General features: G+C 53.9%; 1 protein-coding gene across 1 annotated transcript in view; it reads right to left on the bottom strand.

The window, feature by feature from the left end:
* The window catches only part of LOC140468669 (uncharacterized), a 44,286-nt gene that overhangs the window by 8,025 nt on the left and 21,444 nt on the right, over positions 1–14,817 (bottom strand). The window contains exons 3-6 of the mRNA XM_072564746.1: positions 11,666–11,835; positions 10,699–10,804; positions 10,147–10,247; positions 7,169–7,330 (exon numbers count right to left, since the gene is read on the bottom strand). Coding sequence (XP_072420847.1) covers positions 7,169–7,330; positions 10,147–10,247; positions 10,699–10,804; positions 11,666–11,835 — 539 coding nt within the window. The remainder of the gene's footprint in view (positions 1–7,168; positions 7,331–10,146; positions 10,248–10,698; positions 10,805–11,665; positions 11,836–14,817) is intronic.

Genomic DNA, 14,817 nt, shown 5'->3' with positions numbered 1-14,817 from the left:
GTAGAGGAAGCTTTACTCTGTATCTAACCCCGTGCTGTCCCTGTCCCTGGGAGTGTTTGATGGGGGACAGTGTAGAGAGAGCTTTACTCTGTATCTAACCCCGTGCTGTCCCTGTCCTGGGAGTGTTGATGGGGGACAGTGTAGAGGGAGCTTTACTCTGTATCTAACCCCGTGCTGTCCCTGTCCTGGGAGTGTTTGATGGGGGACAGTGTAGAGGGAGCTTTACTCTGTATCTAACCCCGTGCTGTCCCTGTCCCTGGGAGGGTTTGATGGGGGACAGTGTAGAGAGAGCTTTACTCTGTACCTAACCCCGTGCTGTCCCTGTCCCTGGGAGGGTTTGATGGGGGAACAGTGTAGAGGGAGCTTTACTCTGTATCTAACCCCATGCTGTCCCTGTCCCTGGGAGTGTTTGATGGAGGACACTGTAGAGTGAGCTTTACTCTGTATATAACATGTGTGAGAGTGTGTGTGTGAGTGTGTGTGTGTGTGTGTGTATGTGTGTGTGTGCGTGAGTGTGCGTGAGTGTGTGTGAGTGGGTGCTTGTGCGTGTGCGTGTGTGCGTGTGTGTGCGTGAGTGTGTGTGAGCGTGTGTGTGTGTGAGTGGGTGTTCGCGTGTGTTTTGCGTGTGTGTGAGTGCGTGTGTGAGTGCGTATGTGAGTGCGTGTGTGTGAGCATGTGTGTATGAATATGTGAGTGGGTGTTCGCGTGTGCGAGCGTGTGAGTGTGTGTGTGAGTGCATGTGTGTGAGTGTGTGTGAGTGTGTGTGAGCGTGTGTGTGTGTGGGTGTGAGTGTGTGTGAGTCTGTGTGAGTGTGTGGGGGTGAGAGAGCGTGTGTGTGAGCATGTGTGAGTGTGAGAGTGTGTGTGAGTGTGTCTGTGTGAGTGTGTGTGTGAGCGTGTGTGTGCATGTGAGTGTGAGTGTGTGTGTGAGTGAGTGTCTGGGTGTGAGTGTGTGTGTGTGGGTGAGTGAGTGTGTTTGTGTAAGCGTGTGTGTGTGAGTGTGTGTAAGTGTGAGCGTGTGAGTGTGTGAGTGTGAGTATGTGTGTGTGAGTGAGTGTGCGTGTGTGTGAGTGTGTGAGTGAGTGAGTCTGAGTGAGTGTGTGTGAGTGTGTATGCGCGAGTATGTTGGAGTGTGATTCTGAGTGTGTGTGTGGGTTAGTGTGTGTTTGAGTGTGTGTGTGTGTGTGTGCAAGTGAGCGTGTGTGGGTGAGCGTATGTGAGTGTGTGAGCGAGTGCGTGTGTGTGAATGAGTGTGTGAGAGTGTGTCAGTGGGTAGTGAGTGTGTGTGTGTATGCGAGTGAGTGTGTGTGTGAGTCTGAGTGTATGTGGGTGAGTGTATGTGTGAGAGTGCAAGTGAGTGTGTGTGTGTGTGTGTGAGCGCGTGTGTGTGGGTGTGAATGGGTGGGTGAGTGAGTGTGAGTGTGTGTGTGTGAGAGCGTGTGTCTGTGAGTGTGTGTGTGTGTGGGTGTGAATAGGTGGGTGAGTGAGTATGAGTGTGTGTGAGAGCATGTGGGTGAGTGAGTGTGTGAGGGCGTGTGTATGAGTGAGTGTGTGTGAGTGTGTATGTGAGAGTGTGTGTGTTAGTGTGGTGTGAGTGGGTGTGGGTGAGTGAGTGTGTGTGTATGTGTGAGTGTGTGTGTGAGCGTGTGAGTGTGTGTGGGTGAGTGAGTGTGTGTGAGCATGTGTGAGTGTGAGTGAGCATGACTGTGTGTGTGTGCATGTAGGTGTGAGTGTGTGTGGGTGAGTGAGTGTGTGGGTGTGAGTGTGAGTGTGTATGTGTGTGAGTGTGTGTGTTTGCGAGTGAGTGTGTGAGTGTGTGTGTGTGTGAGCGCGTGAGCGTGTGTGTGAGTGAATGTTTGAGTGAATGTGTGAGTGAATGTGTGTGTGAGCGTAAGCATGTGTGTGAGTGTGTGTGTGTGTGAGTGTGGGTGGATGAGTGAGTGTGTGTTTGTGAGTATATGTGTGAGCGTGTGTTTGGGTGGGTGAGTGAGTGTGTGTGAGCGTGTGTGGGTGTGAGTGTGTGTGTGGGTGAGTGAGTGTTAGTGTGTGTGTGTGAGAGAGCATGTGTATGAGCGTGTGTGAGTGTGAGCATGTGTGCGTGTGAGAGTAGGTGAGTGTGTGTTTGTGTCTGTGTGAGTGTGTATGGGTGAGTGAGTGTGTTTGTGTAAGCGTGTGTGTGTGAGCGTGTGTCTGTGTGAGTGTGTGCGTGAGCATGAGTGCATGAGTGTGTGTGCGTGAGTGTGTGAGTGAGTGTGTGTGCGCGAGTATGTCGGAGTGTGATTCTGAGTGTGTGTGGGTCAGTGTGTGTTTGAGTGTGTGAGTGTGGTTGAGTGTGTGAGTGTGTGTGTGCAAGTAAGCGTGTCTGTGTGTGTGAGTGAGTGCGTGTGTGTGAATGAGTGTGTGAGAGTGTGCGAGTGGGTGAGTGAGTGTGTGCGTGTGAGTGTGTATGCGAGTGAGTGTGTGTGGGTGAGTGTGTGAGCGCGAGTGTGTGTGTGAGCGCGAGTGTGTGTGAGCATGTGTGTGTGTGAGCAGTGTGTGTGTGAGTGTGAATGTGTGTGTGAGTGTGAGTATTTGTGTGTATCAGCGTGTGTGAGTGTGTCTGTAAGCGTGTGTGTGTGGGGGTGGGTGAGTGAGTGTGAGTGTGTGGGTGTGAGTGTGTGTCTTTGTGTGAGTGTGTGTATATGTGTGAGTGTGTGTGGGTGAGTTAGTGTGTGTGTGAGTGTGTGTGGGTGAGTGTGTGTGAGCATGTGTGAGCGTGAGCGTGTGTGTGCATGTAGGTGTGAGTGTGAGTGTGTGTGTATGTGTGTGAATGTGTGTATGTGCAAGTGAGTGTGCGTCTGAGTGTGTGTGTGTTTGCAAGTGAGTGTGTGTGAGTCCGAGTGAGTGTGATTGAGTGTGTGTGTGTGAATGTGTGTGAGCGCGTGAGTGTGTGTGTGAGCGTGTGTGGGTGTGAGTGTGTGTATGTGTGAGTGTGAGTTTGTGTGTGTGAGTGTGTGTATGTGTAAGGCTATGTGTGTGAGTGTGTGTGGGTGAGTGAGTGTGTGTGTGCATGTGAGTGTGTGTGTGAGCCTGTGTGGGTGTGAGTGTGTATGTGGGTGAGTGAGTGTTAGTGTGTGTGAGAGTGTGTGTGCATGTGTGTATGAGTATGTGTGTGCGAGCAGGTGTTTGTGTGGGAGTGTGTGTGAGTTTGTGTATGAGTGAGTGTGTATGGGTGAGTGAGCGTGTGTGTAAGCGTATGTGTGAGTGTGTGAGCGTGTGTGTGTGAGTGTGTGTGAGTGAGTGAGTGTGTGCGTATGTGTGAGTGAGTGTGTGAGTGCGCGAGTGTGTGTGGGTGAGTGAGTGTGTGAGTGTGAGTGTGTGTGCGCGCACGGGGGTGTGTGTGAGTGTGTGTGTGTGAGTGTGAGTGTGTGTGGGTGAGTGAGTTTGTGTGGGTGAGTGAGTGTGTGTGAGTGTGTGTGTGAGTGGGTGTGAGTGTGAGACTGTGTGTGAGTGTGAGTTTGTGTGTGTGAGTGTGTGTGTGAGCATGTGTGTGTGAGGGTGAGAGTGTGAGTGTGTGAGTGAGTGAGTGTGTGTGTGAGTGAGTGAGTGTGTGTGCGTGTGTGTGCATGTGTGTGTGTGGGTGAGTGTGTGTGCGTGCGTGTGTGTGTACGCGTGTGTGTGAGCGTCTGTGTGAATGTGTATGTGTGAGAGTATGTGAGTGTGTGTGAGTGAGGGTGTGGGTGTGAGTGAGTGTGAGTGTGTGTGAGTGGGGTGTGTATGTGCATGTGAGTGTGTGCGTGTGTGTGCGCATGTATGTGAATGTATGTGTGTGAGAGTGTGGGTGTGAGTGTGTGTGAATGTGAGTGTGTGAGTGTGAGTGTGTGAGAGTATATGAGTGAGTGAGCGTGTGAGTGTTAGCGTGTGTGAGGGTGAGTGTGTATGTGAGCGTGAGCATGTCTGTGTGCATGTGGGTGTGAGTGTGAATGTGTGTGGTTGAGTGGGTGGGTGAGTGAGTGTGTGGGTGGGTGAGTGAGGGTGTGTGTGTGAGTGTGGGTCTGAGTGTGGGTCTGAGTGTGTGTGCGAGTGAGTGTGTGCGAGTGAGTGTGTGCGTGAGTGAGCGTGTGTGAGTATGTGTGTGAGCGTGAGCATGTGTGTGTGCATGTGGGTGTGAGTGTGAATGTGTGTGGGTGTGTATATGGGTGGGTGAGTGAGTGTGTGTGTCAGCGTGTGTGAGTGTGAGTGAGTCTGTGTGTGAGTGAGTGTGTGTGTGTGTGAATGAGTGTATGAGATTGTGTGAGTATGTGTTTGGGTGAGTGTGTGCGTGTGGGCAAGTGAGTGTGTGTGAGTGTGAGTGGGTCTGAGTGTGTGTGGGTGAGTGTGTGTGGGTGAGTGTGTGTGTGTGTGCAAGTGAGTGTGTGTGTGTGAGCGTGTGAGAGTGTGTGTGAGCGTGTGTGTGTATGGTGAGTGTGTGTGTGTGAGTGAGTATGTGTGAGTGTGTGTGGGTGAGTGAGTGGGAGTGAGAGTGTGGGTGTGAGTGTGTGTGTGGGTGAGTGAGTGAGTGCATGTGTGCATGTGAGAGTGAATGTGAGTGAGTGTGTGTGTGGGTGAGTGAATGTGTGTGAGCGTGTATGTGAGAGTGTGTGTGTGGGTGTTAGTGTATGTGTGTGAGTGTGTGTGTGAGTGTGTGTATGTGAGCGTGTGTGTGAGTATGTGGGTATGAGTGTGTGCGTGAGTGTGTGTGTATGTGAGTGTGTGTGAGTGAGAGTGTGTGACTGTGTGTGAGAGTGTGTATGTGAGTGGGTGAGTGTGTGTGAGTGTGTATGTGAGCGGGTGTGTGGGTGTGAGTGTGTGTGTGTGTGCATTTGTGTGAGTGTGTGAGTGTGTGTGAGTGTGTGTATGTGAGCGTGTGTGTGAATGTGTGGGTATGAGTGTGTGTGAGAGAGAGTGTGTGACTGTGTGAGTGTATGAGAGTGTGTATGTGAGAGGGTGTGAGTGTGTGTGTGAGTATGTGTGTGGATGTGAGTGTGTGGGTGTGTGTGTGTGTGAGTGTGTGAGTGTATGTGTCGGTGAGTGACTGCGTGCGTGTGAGTGTGTGTGTGTGTGTGAGCATTTGTGAGGGTGTGTGAGTGTGTGTATGTGAGCGTGTGTGTGAATATGTGGGTATGAGTGTGTGTGATTGAGAGTGTGTGACTGTGTGAGTGCATGAGAGTGTGTATGTGAGAGGGTGTGAGTGTGTGTATATGTGAGAGTGTGAGTGTGTGTGTATGTGTGAGTGTGAGTGTGTGTGTATGTGTGAGTGTGTGTGTATGTGTGAGTGTGTGTGTATGCGTGAGTGTGAGTGTGTGTGTATGTGAGAGTGTGTGAGTGTGTGTGTGTATGTGTGTGTGAGTGTGAGTGTGTGTGTGTGTGTGAGTGTGAGAGTGTGAGTTGTGGGCTGACCCAGGGTGTGTGTATGTGTGAGTGTGAGTGTGTGTGAGAGGGTGTGTGAGTGTGAGTTGCGGGCTGACCCAGGGGGTGCATATGTGTGAGTGTGTGAGTGTGAGTGTGTGTGTGTGTGAGTGTGAGTTGCGGGCTGACCCAGGGGGTGTATATGTGTGAGTGTGTGAGTGTGAGTGTGAGTGTGTGAGAGTGTCAGTTGCGGGCTGACCCAGGGGGTGTATATGTGTGTGTGTGTGAGTGTGAGTGTGTGTGTGTGTGTGTGTGTGAGTGTGAGTTGCGGGCTGACCCAGGGGGTGTATATGTGTGAGTGTGTATGTGTGAGTGTGAGTGTGTGAGTGTGAGTTGCGGGCTGACCCAGGGGTGTATATGTGTGAGTGTGTATGTGTGAGTGTGTGTGTGTGTGTGTGTGTGAGAGAGTGTGAGTTGCGGGCTGACCCAGGGGGGGTGTATGTGTGAGTGTGAGTGTGAGTGTGTGAGTGTGAGTTGCGGGCTGACCCGGGGGGGTGTATGTGTGAGTGTGTGAGTGTGTGAGTGTGAGAGTGTGTGAGTGTGAGTTGCGTGCTGACCCGGGCGGTGTATATGTGTGAGTGTGTGAGTGTGTGTGTGTGTGTGTGAGTGTGAGTGAGTGTGAGTGAGTGTGAGTGAGTGTGAGTGAGAGTTGCGGGCTGACCCAGGGGGTGTGTATGTGTGAGTGTGAGTGAGTGTGAGTGTGAGTTGCGGGCTGACCCAGGGGGTGTGTATGTGTGAGTGTGAGTGAGTGTGAGTGTGTGAGTGTGAGTTGCGGGCTGACCCGGGCGGTGTGTATGTGTGAGTGTGAGAGTGTGAGAGTGTGTGAGTGTGAGTGTGTGTGAGTGTGAGTGTGAGTGAGTGTGAGTTGCGGGCTGACCCGGGCGGTGTGTATGTGTGAGTGTGAGTGAGTGTGAGTGAGTGTGAGAGTGAGTTGCGGGCTGACCCGGGCGGTGTGTACGTGTGAGTGTGAGAGTGTGAGTGTGAGTGTGAGTGAGTGTGAGAGTGTGTGAGTGTGAGTTGCGGGCTGACCCAGAGGGTGTGTATGTGTGAGAGTGTGAGTGTGTGTGTGTGAGTGTGTGTGTGAGTGTGAGTGTGAGTGTGAGTGAGTGTGAGTGTGTGTGAGTGTGAGTTGCGGGCTGACCCAGGGGGTGTATATGTGTGAGAGTGTGAGTGTGTGTGAGAGTGTGAGTGTGTGAGTGTGTGTGTGAGTGTGAGTGTGAGAGAGTGTGAGTGTGTGAGTGTGAGTTGCGGGCTGACCCGGGGGGTGTATATGTGTGAGTGTGAGTGTGAGTGTGTTGCGGGCTGACCCGGGTGGTGTATATGTGAGAGTGTGAGTGTGTGAGTGTGAGTGAGTGTGAGTGTGTGTGAGTGTGAGTTGCGGGCTGACCCAGGGGGTGTATATGTGTGAGTGTGTGTGTGAGTGTGTGTGAGTGTGAGTGTGTGAGTGTGAGTTGCGGGCTGACCCAGGGGGTGTGTATGTGTGAGTGTTAGTGTGTGTGAGTGTGAGTGTGTGTGAGTGTGTGTGTGAGTGTGAGTGAGTGAGTGTGAGTGTGTGTGAGTGTGAGTTGCGGGCTGACCCGGGGGGTGTATATGTGTGAGTGTGTGTGTGAGTGTGTGTGAGTGTGAGTGTGTGAGTGTGAGTTGCGGGCTGACCCGGGGGGTGTATATGTGTGAGTGTGTGTGTGAGTGTGAGTGAGTGTGAGTGTGTGAGTGTGAGTTGCGGGCTGACCCAGGGGGTGTACCTCTCCGTCGCTCATCAGCAGGACCTTGTCGAACATGTGGTAGATCTGGGAGGACGGCTGGTGGATGGAGGAGACCACAGTCTTGCAGTGTCTCAGCACGTACCGTCTGAGGGTGCAGCACAGGCTGTAGGCCGTACTGGAGTCTAGGCCCGACGTCGGCTCCTGAACAAGAGACAATACACCTCACCGAGTCAGCACACACTTCCCAGGGCTGGGGGGGGGGGGGGGGGGGGGGGGAGAGTGTGGGAGGGGGAGAGGGGAGAGGGAGAGGGGAGAGGGAGAGTGTGGGAGAGGGAGAGTGTGGGAGAGGGAGAGGGGAGAGGGAGAGTGTGGGAGAGGGAGAGGGGAGAGGGAGAGTGTGGGAGGGGGAGAGGGAGAGTGTGGGAGGGGAGAGGGAGAGTGTGGGAGAGGGAGAGGGAGAGTGTGGGAGAGGGAGAGGAAGAGAGTGGGAGAGGGAGAGGGGAGAGGGAGAGTGTGGGAGGGGGAGAGGGAGAGTGTGGGAGGGGGAGAGGGAGAGTGTGGGAGAGGGAGAGGGAGAGTGTGGGAGAGGGAGAGGGAGAGGGAGAGTGTGGGAGAGGGAGAGTGTGGGAGAGGGAGAGGGAGAGTGTGAGAGAGGGAGAGTGTGGGAGAGTGAGAGAGAGGGAGAGGGAGAATGTGGGGGAGGGAGATGGAGAGGGAGAGTGTGGGAGAGGGAGAGGGAGAGTGTGAGAGAGGGAGAGTGTGGGAGAGTGAGAGAGAGGGAGAGGGAGAATGTGGGGGAGGGAGATGGAGAGGGAGAGTGTGGGAGAGGGAGAGGAAGAGTGTGGGAGTGGGAGAGTGTGGGAGAGGGAGATGGAGAGTGTGGGAGAGGGAGAATGTGGGGGAGGGAGATGGAGAGGGAGAATGTGAGAGAGGGAGAAGGAGAGTGTGGGAGAGGGAGAGGGAGAGTGTGGGAGAGAGAGATGGAGAGTGTGGGAGGTGGAAAGGGAGAGGGAGAGTGTGGGAGATGGAAAGGGAGAGGGAGAGTGTGGGAGAGGGAGAGTGTGGGAGAGGGAGAGGGGAGAGGGAAAGTGTGGGAGAGGGAGAGGGGAGAGGGAGAGGGGATAGGGAGAGTGTGGGAGAGGGAGAGAATGATGGAAGGAGAGAAAGTGGGAGAGAATGGTAGGGAGTGAGTGAGCGAAGGAAGGGAGGAGGGAAGAGTGATTGAGGAAGACAGATGTTGAAGGGGCGGTGATCTGAGAGCACCCCACCATCTGATGGAGGTCCCCGTTACCACAGACTGAGGTAGACCTCCTCAGAGTGATCCAGAGGGATTGAGGGTACCCTCCGAGGGAACCCGATCTCAGGAGGAACCAGGTGCTTCCTGAAGCCGGGAGGCGGGGTCAAGAGGATGGGTGGGACCCAGCTCTCCTGGCCTCATCCCTGATGAGGGATAGTGCCCGAAACTCCTGCTCCTCGGAGGCTGCCTGGCCTACTGCGCTTTCCCAGCACCACCCTCTCTCAACTCTGACCTCCAGCATCTGCAGTCCCCACTCTCTCCTGTGGGATCCTGCTGTGCCCTCACACACACGGGGAGGGTGCTGCTCATGGGACTCTGATCAAAACATGAACCCTCCCAGACCCCAGGCACAAGGAACGTGTTTTCTCCGAGGAACAAGGCCGAACAACACGACCCAGTGTTCCTGGAACTGAACACCATCGAGAGGGTGTCTCACGCACTCAGCGATTCTCAAACAGGCCGCCCCAAACTCTGTTCACCGCTTGGATGTATCCTTGAGACAGAGTCACAGAGATGTACAGCAGGGAAACAGACCCTTCGGTCCGACCCTGTCCGTGCTGACCCAGATATCCCAACCCAATCTAGTCCCACCTGCCAGCACCCGGCCCATATCCCTCCAAACCCTTCCTATCCATATCCCCATCCAAATGCCTCTTAAATGTTGTCATTGTACCAGCCTCCACCACATCCTCTGGCAGCTCATTCCATACACGTACCACCCTCTGGGTGAAAAAGTTGCCCCTTAGGTCTCTTTTATATCTTTCCCCTCTCACCCTAAACCTATGCCCCTCTAGTTCTGGACTCCCCCCGACCCCAGGGAAAAGACTTTGTCTATTTACCCTATCCATGCCCCTCATGATTTTATAAACCTCTATAAGGTCACCCCTCAGCCTCCGACGCTCCAGGGAAAACAGTCCCAGCCTGTTCAGCCCTCTCCCTGTAGCTCAAACCCTCCAAACCTGGCAACATCCTTGTAAATCTTTTCTGAGCCCTTTCAAGTTTCACAACATCTTTCCGATCGGAAGGAGACCAGAATTGCACGCAATATTCCAACAGTGGCCTAACCAATGTCCTGTACAGCCGCAACGTGACCTCCCAACTCCTGGACTCAATACTCTGCACATTGGGGTTACAGACAAAGCCAAGGTAATAAGTCATTAATTGAATAATTCTTACACGTCCTGTTAAGCAAGTTGAAATAAAAGTCCTGTAACTCTTTGATTTGCTCAAACAGCGTGTTCCGATGGAACAGACCTGAAACATTAACTTTGCTTTCTTTCAGAGACATTGCCAGACCTGCTGAGTTTCTCCAGCCATCTCTGCTTTCTGTGTTCCTGCAAGTGAGGTGCCTGGCCTGGACTTGCGTCAATGCAGGAACTGTCAAATATATCGTAGATTGCAAAACAAGAAAAACCACGTTATTGCAACATTGAAGGACAAAGGTCAGAAACTTGAAATGTCCCGACCTTTCCCTCAGTGAGGGAGCAGAGGAGAGCGAGGAAGGAGAGAAAAGAGCGAAGGAGAGAGGAGGAGTGAGGGAGTGAGAGCAGAGAAAGAGTGAGAGGGCGGGGCAGTGAGGGGACAGAGGGCGAAAACAGGAGGGGAATGAGGGAAGGGGAGGGAAGAGGCAGGAACAGAAGGGGACCGCGGGGAGAAGGGGAATGGGGGGGAAAGGGGAGGATGCTGGGGAGGGGGGAATGCAATCCTGGGACACACTCACATCAAGCAGCATCACAGCTGGGTCAGACAGAAGCTCACAGGCAATGTTGGCACGTTTACGTTCCCCTCCAGAGAGCCCACGTTTAAAATCGTCTCCGATAACTACAGAGAGAGAGGAATCAGAGAGATATTTGCAGGGGAGAGGAGGTTAAATAGAAATCCCATAACGCAGCACCAGTGCTACAGGACTTAGGTGATTGGATTAATCCACGAGACATCAGAGTAGGGTTCTGTTACTGGGTTAATAATCCAGGGGACAGCAGTGTGGGGTTATGTTACTGGGTTAATAATCCAGGGGACAGCAGTGTGGGGTTATGTTAATGGGTTAATAACCCAGGGGACAGCAGTGTGGGGTTATGTTACTGGGTTAATAATCCAGGGGACAGCAGTGTGGGGTTATGTTACTGGGTTAATAATCCAGGGGACAGCAGTGTGGGGTTATGTTAATGGGTTAATAACAGGTTCTGCCTCCTTTCCCTGGTCCCAGATTCGAGCCCACGTTTGACTGCTAATATCCTTGTAATAGCGTTGCCTGCTTTAGTGGAGCACTCACTCGTGTTGTAGCATTTTGTAATGTCCAGCTCCTCCACCAGACTGGTAACTATCTTCTCCTTCTCGTGCTGCTTCATGGTACTGGGCAGCTTGAGGTGGGCCTGGTACTGCAAGGAAAAGAGAGAAACGGCTTCCGTACACCTTGTGTTGACTGGGCCTGATTCACGGCTTGTTTCCACTGACCCCACGACCCGCTGAACATGACACAGCCCACCGTCCAACTGAGCAGATAAGCCAGTGTGACACTGTGGCCTAGCTGACAAATTGAGTGTGATCAAGTTCACCCCGGCTGTCCTTTGCGGCCTAGTTTGGCTGATCAGCAACTTCCCCAGGCCCGTATGCCGGGCAGGGAAAACCCAGGCTTCATTTATGGCCCAGTGCTGTGTTTGCCTGACCTCTCATACCTGCCTCCACCCCCGCTTGTTGGTGACTGAGCAGCAAAGACCCAGGCTTCAGTTGCGGCCTAGTCCTTTGATGGCCTGATTTCACCATCAGCGTGGTGCAGAGGCCTGCACAAACCGAGCAGGAAAAGCCCAGGCTTTGTTTGCGGCCTAGTCCTGCTTCTGCCTGATCTCGCCACCACTGTGGTGCAGAGGCCCGCACAAAGCGAGCCGGAAAGGCCCAGGCTTCATCTGCGTCCTCGCGCCGCACGAGCCGATCTCTGCACCCAGGGACGGCATCGAGACCTGCATCAACCGAGAAAGCCCGGGCCCCCTGTGCGACCTACCGCAGTGCCTGCCTGATGTTTCGCACCAAAACGGTGGGCGCCAGGGCCGACACATCGCGCAGGAAGAGCGCAGGCTGCGTCTGCGGCCTAGTCCCGGGTTAGCCCGATCTCCGACACCCTGCGGGAGATGGAGGCCCTTGTCTCCCCAACCTCCTCGCCAGGCCAGTCCTGACTGTCCCCCGGGCGCCCTGCTTCCAACCCCCCACACCGATGCAAGCCAGCCCCCCCCCTCCCCGCTCACCATGAGAGTGTCCTTCAGCGTCAGGTTGGCGAAGAAGATGTCCTGCTGCATGACGTAGCAGATGCTGCGACGTAGGCGCTTGCTGAGGGGCATCCCGTTCATCTTGACGGTGCCCGCCTGCACTGACTGCCTTCCGGAGAGAACGCTGAGCAGCGTCGTCTTGCCTGAACCTGCAGAGTTCACACTGCCGTCAGTCAGCTCACGGAGACGGGCCCAGTCTTCGCAGGCCCGTTCCCTCTCGCTCGTCCCCTTCCCCTCACCGCCACCTCACCACCCCCCTCCCCCCACACACTCCCCCCAACCCTGGCATTACCTTTCCTGCCCCTCGCTCCCTTCACGCAACGTAACCCCCACCCACCCCACCCCAACCACGTTCAACACCTCGGCCGACCCTTCAGGCTGGCAGGAGCACAGAAGGAGGCCAACGTTCGGTTTGGGATGGCCTCTTTGTCAAAAGAGTGGGGCACTGGAACAGCACAGCCGGGGTCAGGCCGCGCCCGAGGGGCGGGAGGGTCGAGGTTTCGGGCCTAAGCCCCTCGTCAGGGATGTTCACGGGATGAGGACCCTAACCTACACATCCCCGAAAGGCCAACTCGCCTGCTCCCTCAGAGGCTGCCTGACCCGGCTGTGCTCTTCCAGCACCACACTCGACTCAACTCCATTCAGCCCCCCCCCTCCTTTCCCCAGCCTGTCCCACAGGAACAGGATGCCATTCAGCTCTCATTCCACCCTAAACTACACATCCCTGAACACTATGAGACAATTTAGCACGGCCAATCCCCCCTAACCTGCACATCCCTGAACACTATGGGATAATTTAGCACGGCCAATCCACCCTAACCTACACATCCCTGAACACTGTGGGACAATTTAGCACGGCCAATCCACCCTAACCTACACATCCCTGAACACTGTGGGACAATTTAGCACGGCCAATCCACCCTAACCTACACATCCCTGAACACTCTGGGACAATTTAGCACGGCCAATCCACCCTAACCTACACATCCCTGAACACTGTGGGACAATTTAGCACGGCCAATCCACCCTAACCTACACATCCCTGAACACTGTGGGACAATTTAGCACGGCCAATCCACCCTAACCTACACATCCCTGAACACTGTGGGACAATTTAGCACGGCCAATCCACCCTAACCTACACATCCCTGAACACTATGGGACAATTTAGCACGGCCAATCCACCCGAACCTACACATCCCTGAACACTATGGGACAATTTAGCACGGCCAATCCACCCTAACCTGCACATCCCTGAACACTGTGGGACAATTTAGCACGGCCAATCCACCCTAACCTACACATCCCTGAACACTGTGGGACAATTTAGCACGGCCAATCCACCCTAACCTGCACATCCCTGAACACTGTGGGACAATTTAGCACGGCCAATCCACCCTAACCTACACATCCCTGAACACTGTGGGACAATTTAGCACGGCCAATCCACCCTAACCTGCACATCCCTGAACACTATGGGACAATTTAGCACGGCCAATCCACCCTAACCTACACATCCCTGAACACTGTGGGACAATTTAGCACGGCCAATCCACCCTGACCTACACACCTTTGGACTGTGGGAGGAAACCGGAGCACCCGGAGGAAACCCACACAGACCCGGGGAGAATGTGCAAACTCCCACACGGACAGTCACCCCCCGAGGCTGGGATCGAACCCGGGTCCCTGGCACCGTCAGGCAGCAGTGCTAACCACTGAGCCACTGGGCCACCAAAGACCCTCAGGCAGCACCTTCCCCCAAACCCACGGCCCCACTCCCATCCAGAAGGACAAGGGGGCAGCAGGTACATTGTAACACCACCTCCCTCCCCCTCCCTGCAAGTTCCCCTCCGAGACACTCCCCATCCCCACTCGGAAACATATCGCCGTTCCCTTCAGTGGGTCAGAATCCCGGAATTCACTCCCTCAGGGGCATTGTGGGTCTACCCACAGCACATGGACTGCAGTGGGTCAAGATGGCCGCTCACCCTCACCTTCTCAAGGGGGGGGGGGGGGGGGGGCAACTAGGGACGGGGTAGCAATGTCCACACCCCATGAGAGAATGAAGGAAAGGTCCAAAATCCTCACTGACCTATCTACTGCAAACCGGGAAAACTTTATCTTGTGTTTCTTCAAATTCCTGTCTTTCCCACAGACACCTCAAGGACGATGCGTTGAGGTTTATTGGTTTGCTCTGTCGGGCTCTCGACTCGTCACGATGAGAGGTTTCGAGTAAAGGAGCAGGAATGTGTTGTTGCAACTATACAGGGCCTTGGAATGTTGTGTGCAGTTGTGGTCTCCTTTTCTGAGAAAGGACGTTCTTGAGGGATTGCAGCGAAGGTTTCCCAGGCTGATTCCCGGGAATGCTGGGACTGACGTATGAGGAGAAATTTGACTAGGTTAGGATAGTTTCCGACAAGGGGGTTGGGGCGGGGGGAATCTCCTAGAGACTTGTGCAATTCTAACAGGACGAGACAGAATAGATGTAGGGAGGATGTTTACAATGGTGGGTGTGTCCAGAACCAGGGTCACAGTCTAAGGATTCAGGTAGACTATTTAAGATGGAGATGAGGCATTTCTTCACCCAAAGAGTGGTGAGCCTGTGGGATTCATTACAGGAAGTAGTTGATGCCAAAACATTGAATGTATTCAAGAGGCACCTAGATATAGGGGTGAATGGTGTCAGAGGTTATGTGGAGGAGCAAGATTAAGCTATTGGACTGAGCAATCAGCCATGATCGTGATGAACAGCACAGCAGGTTCGAAGGGCTGAATGGCAGCCTCCTGCTCTTCCATGTTAGGATCTGGACCAGATGGGCCAAGGGGTGGCAGATGGGAGTTTAATTTGGAGAAATGCGAGGTGCTGCATTTTGGGAAAGGCATATCAAGGGCAGGACTCTATGCTACATTATACATCCATCGTCCGATCATTACCCCCCCCCACTTGTGAATGTTACAATCCCTTTTTAATTAAATTTCCCATCCTGTGACATTGTCACAGTTTCGCTTGTCGCGCACAAAAGATATATCGGGTCTCAGAGATATACAGCACGGAAACAGACCCTTCGGCCCCAACCCCGTCCGTGCTGACCCAGATATCCCAACCCAATCTAGTCCCACCTGCCAGCACC

This window comes from Chiloscyllium punctatum, chromosome 47, assembly GCF_047496795.1.
Source record: "Chiloscyllium punctatum isolate Juve2018m chromosome 47, sChiPun1.3, whole genome shotgun sequence".
NCBI lineage: Eukaryota > Metazoa > Chordata > Chondrichthyes > Orectolobiformes > Hemiscylliidae > Chiloscyllium > Chiloscyllium punctatum.
This window is presented reverse-complemented; position numbering and strand designations above follow the sequence as displayed.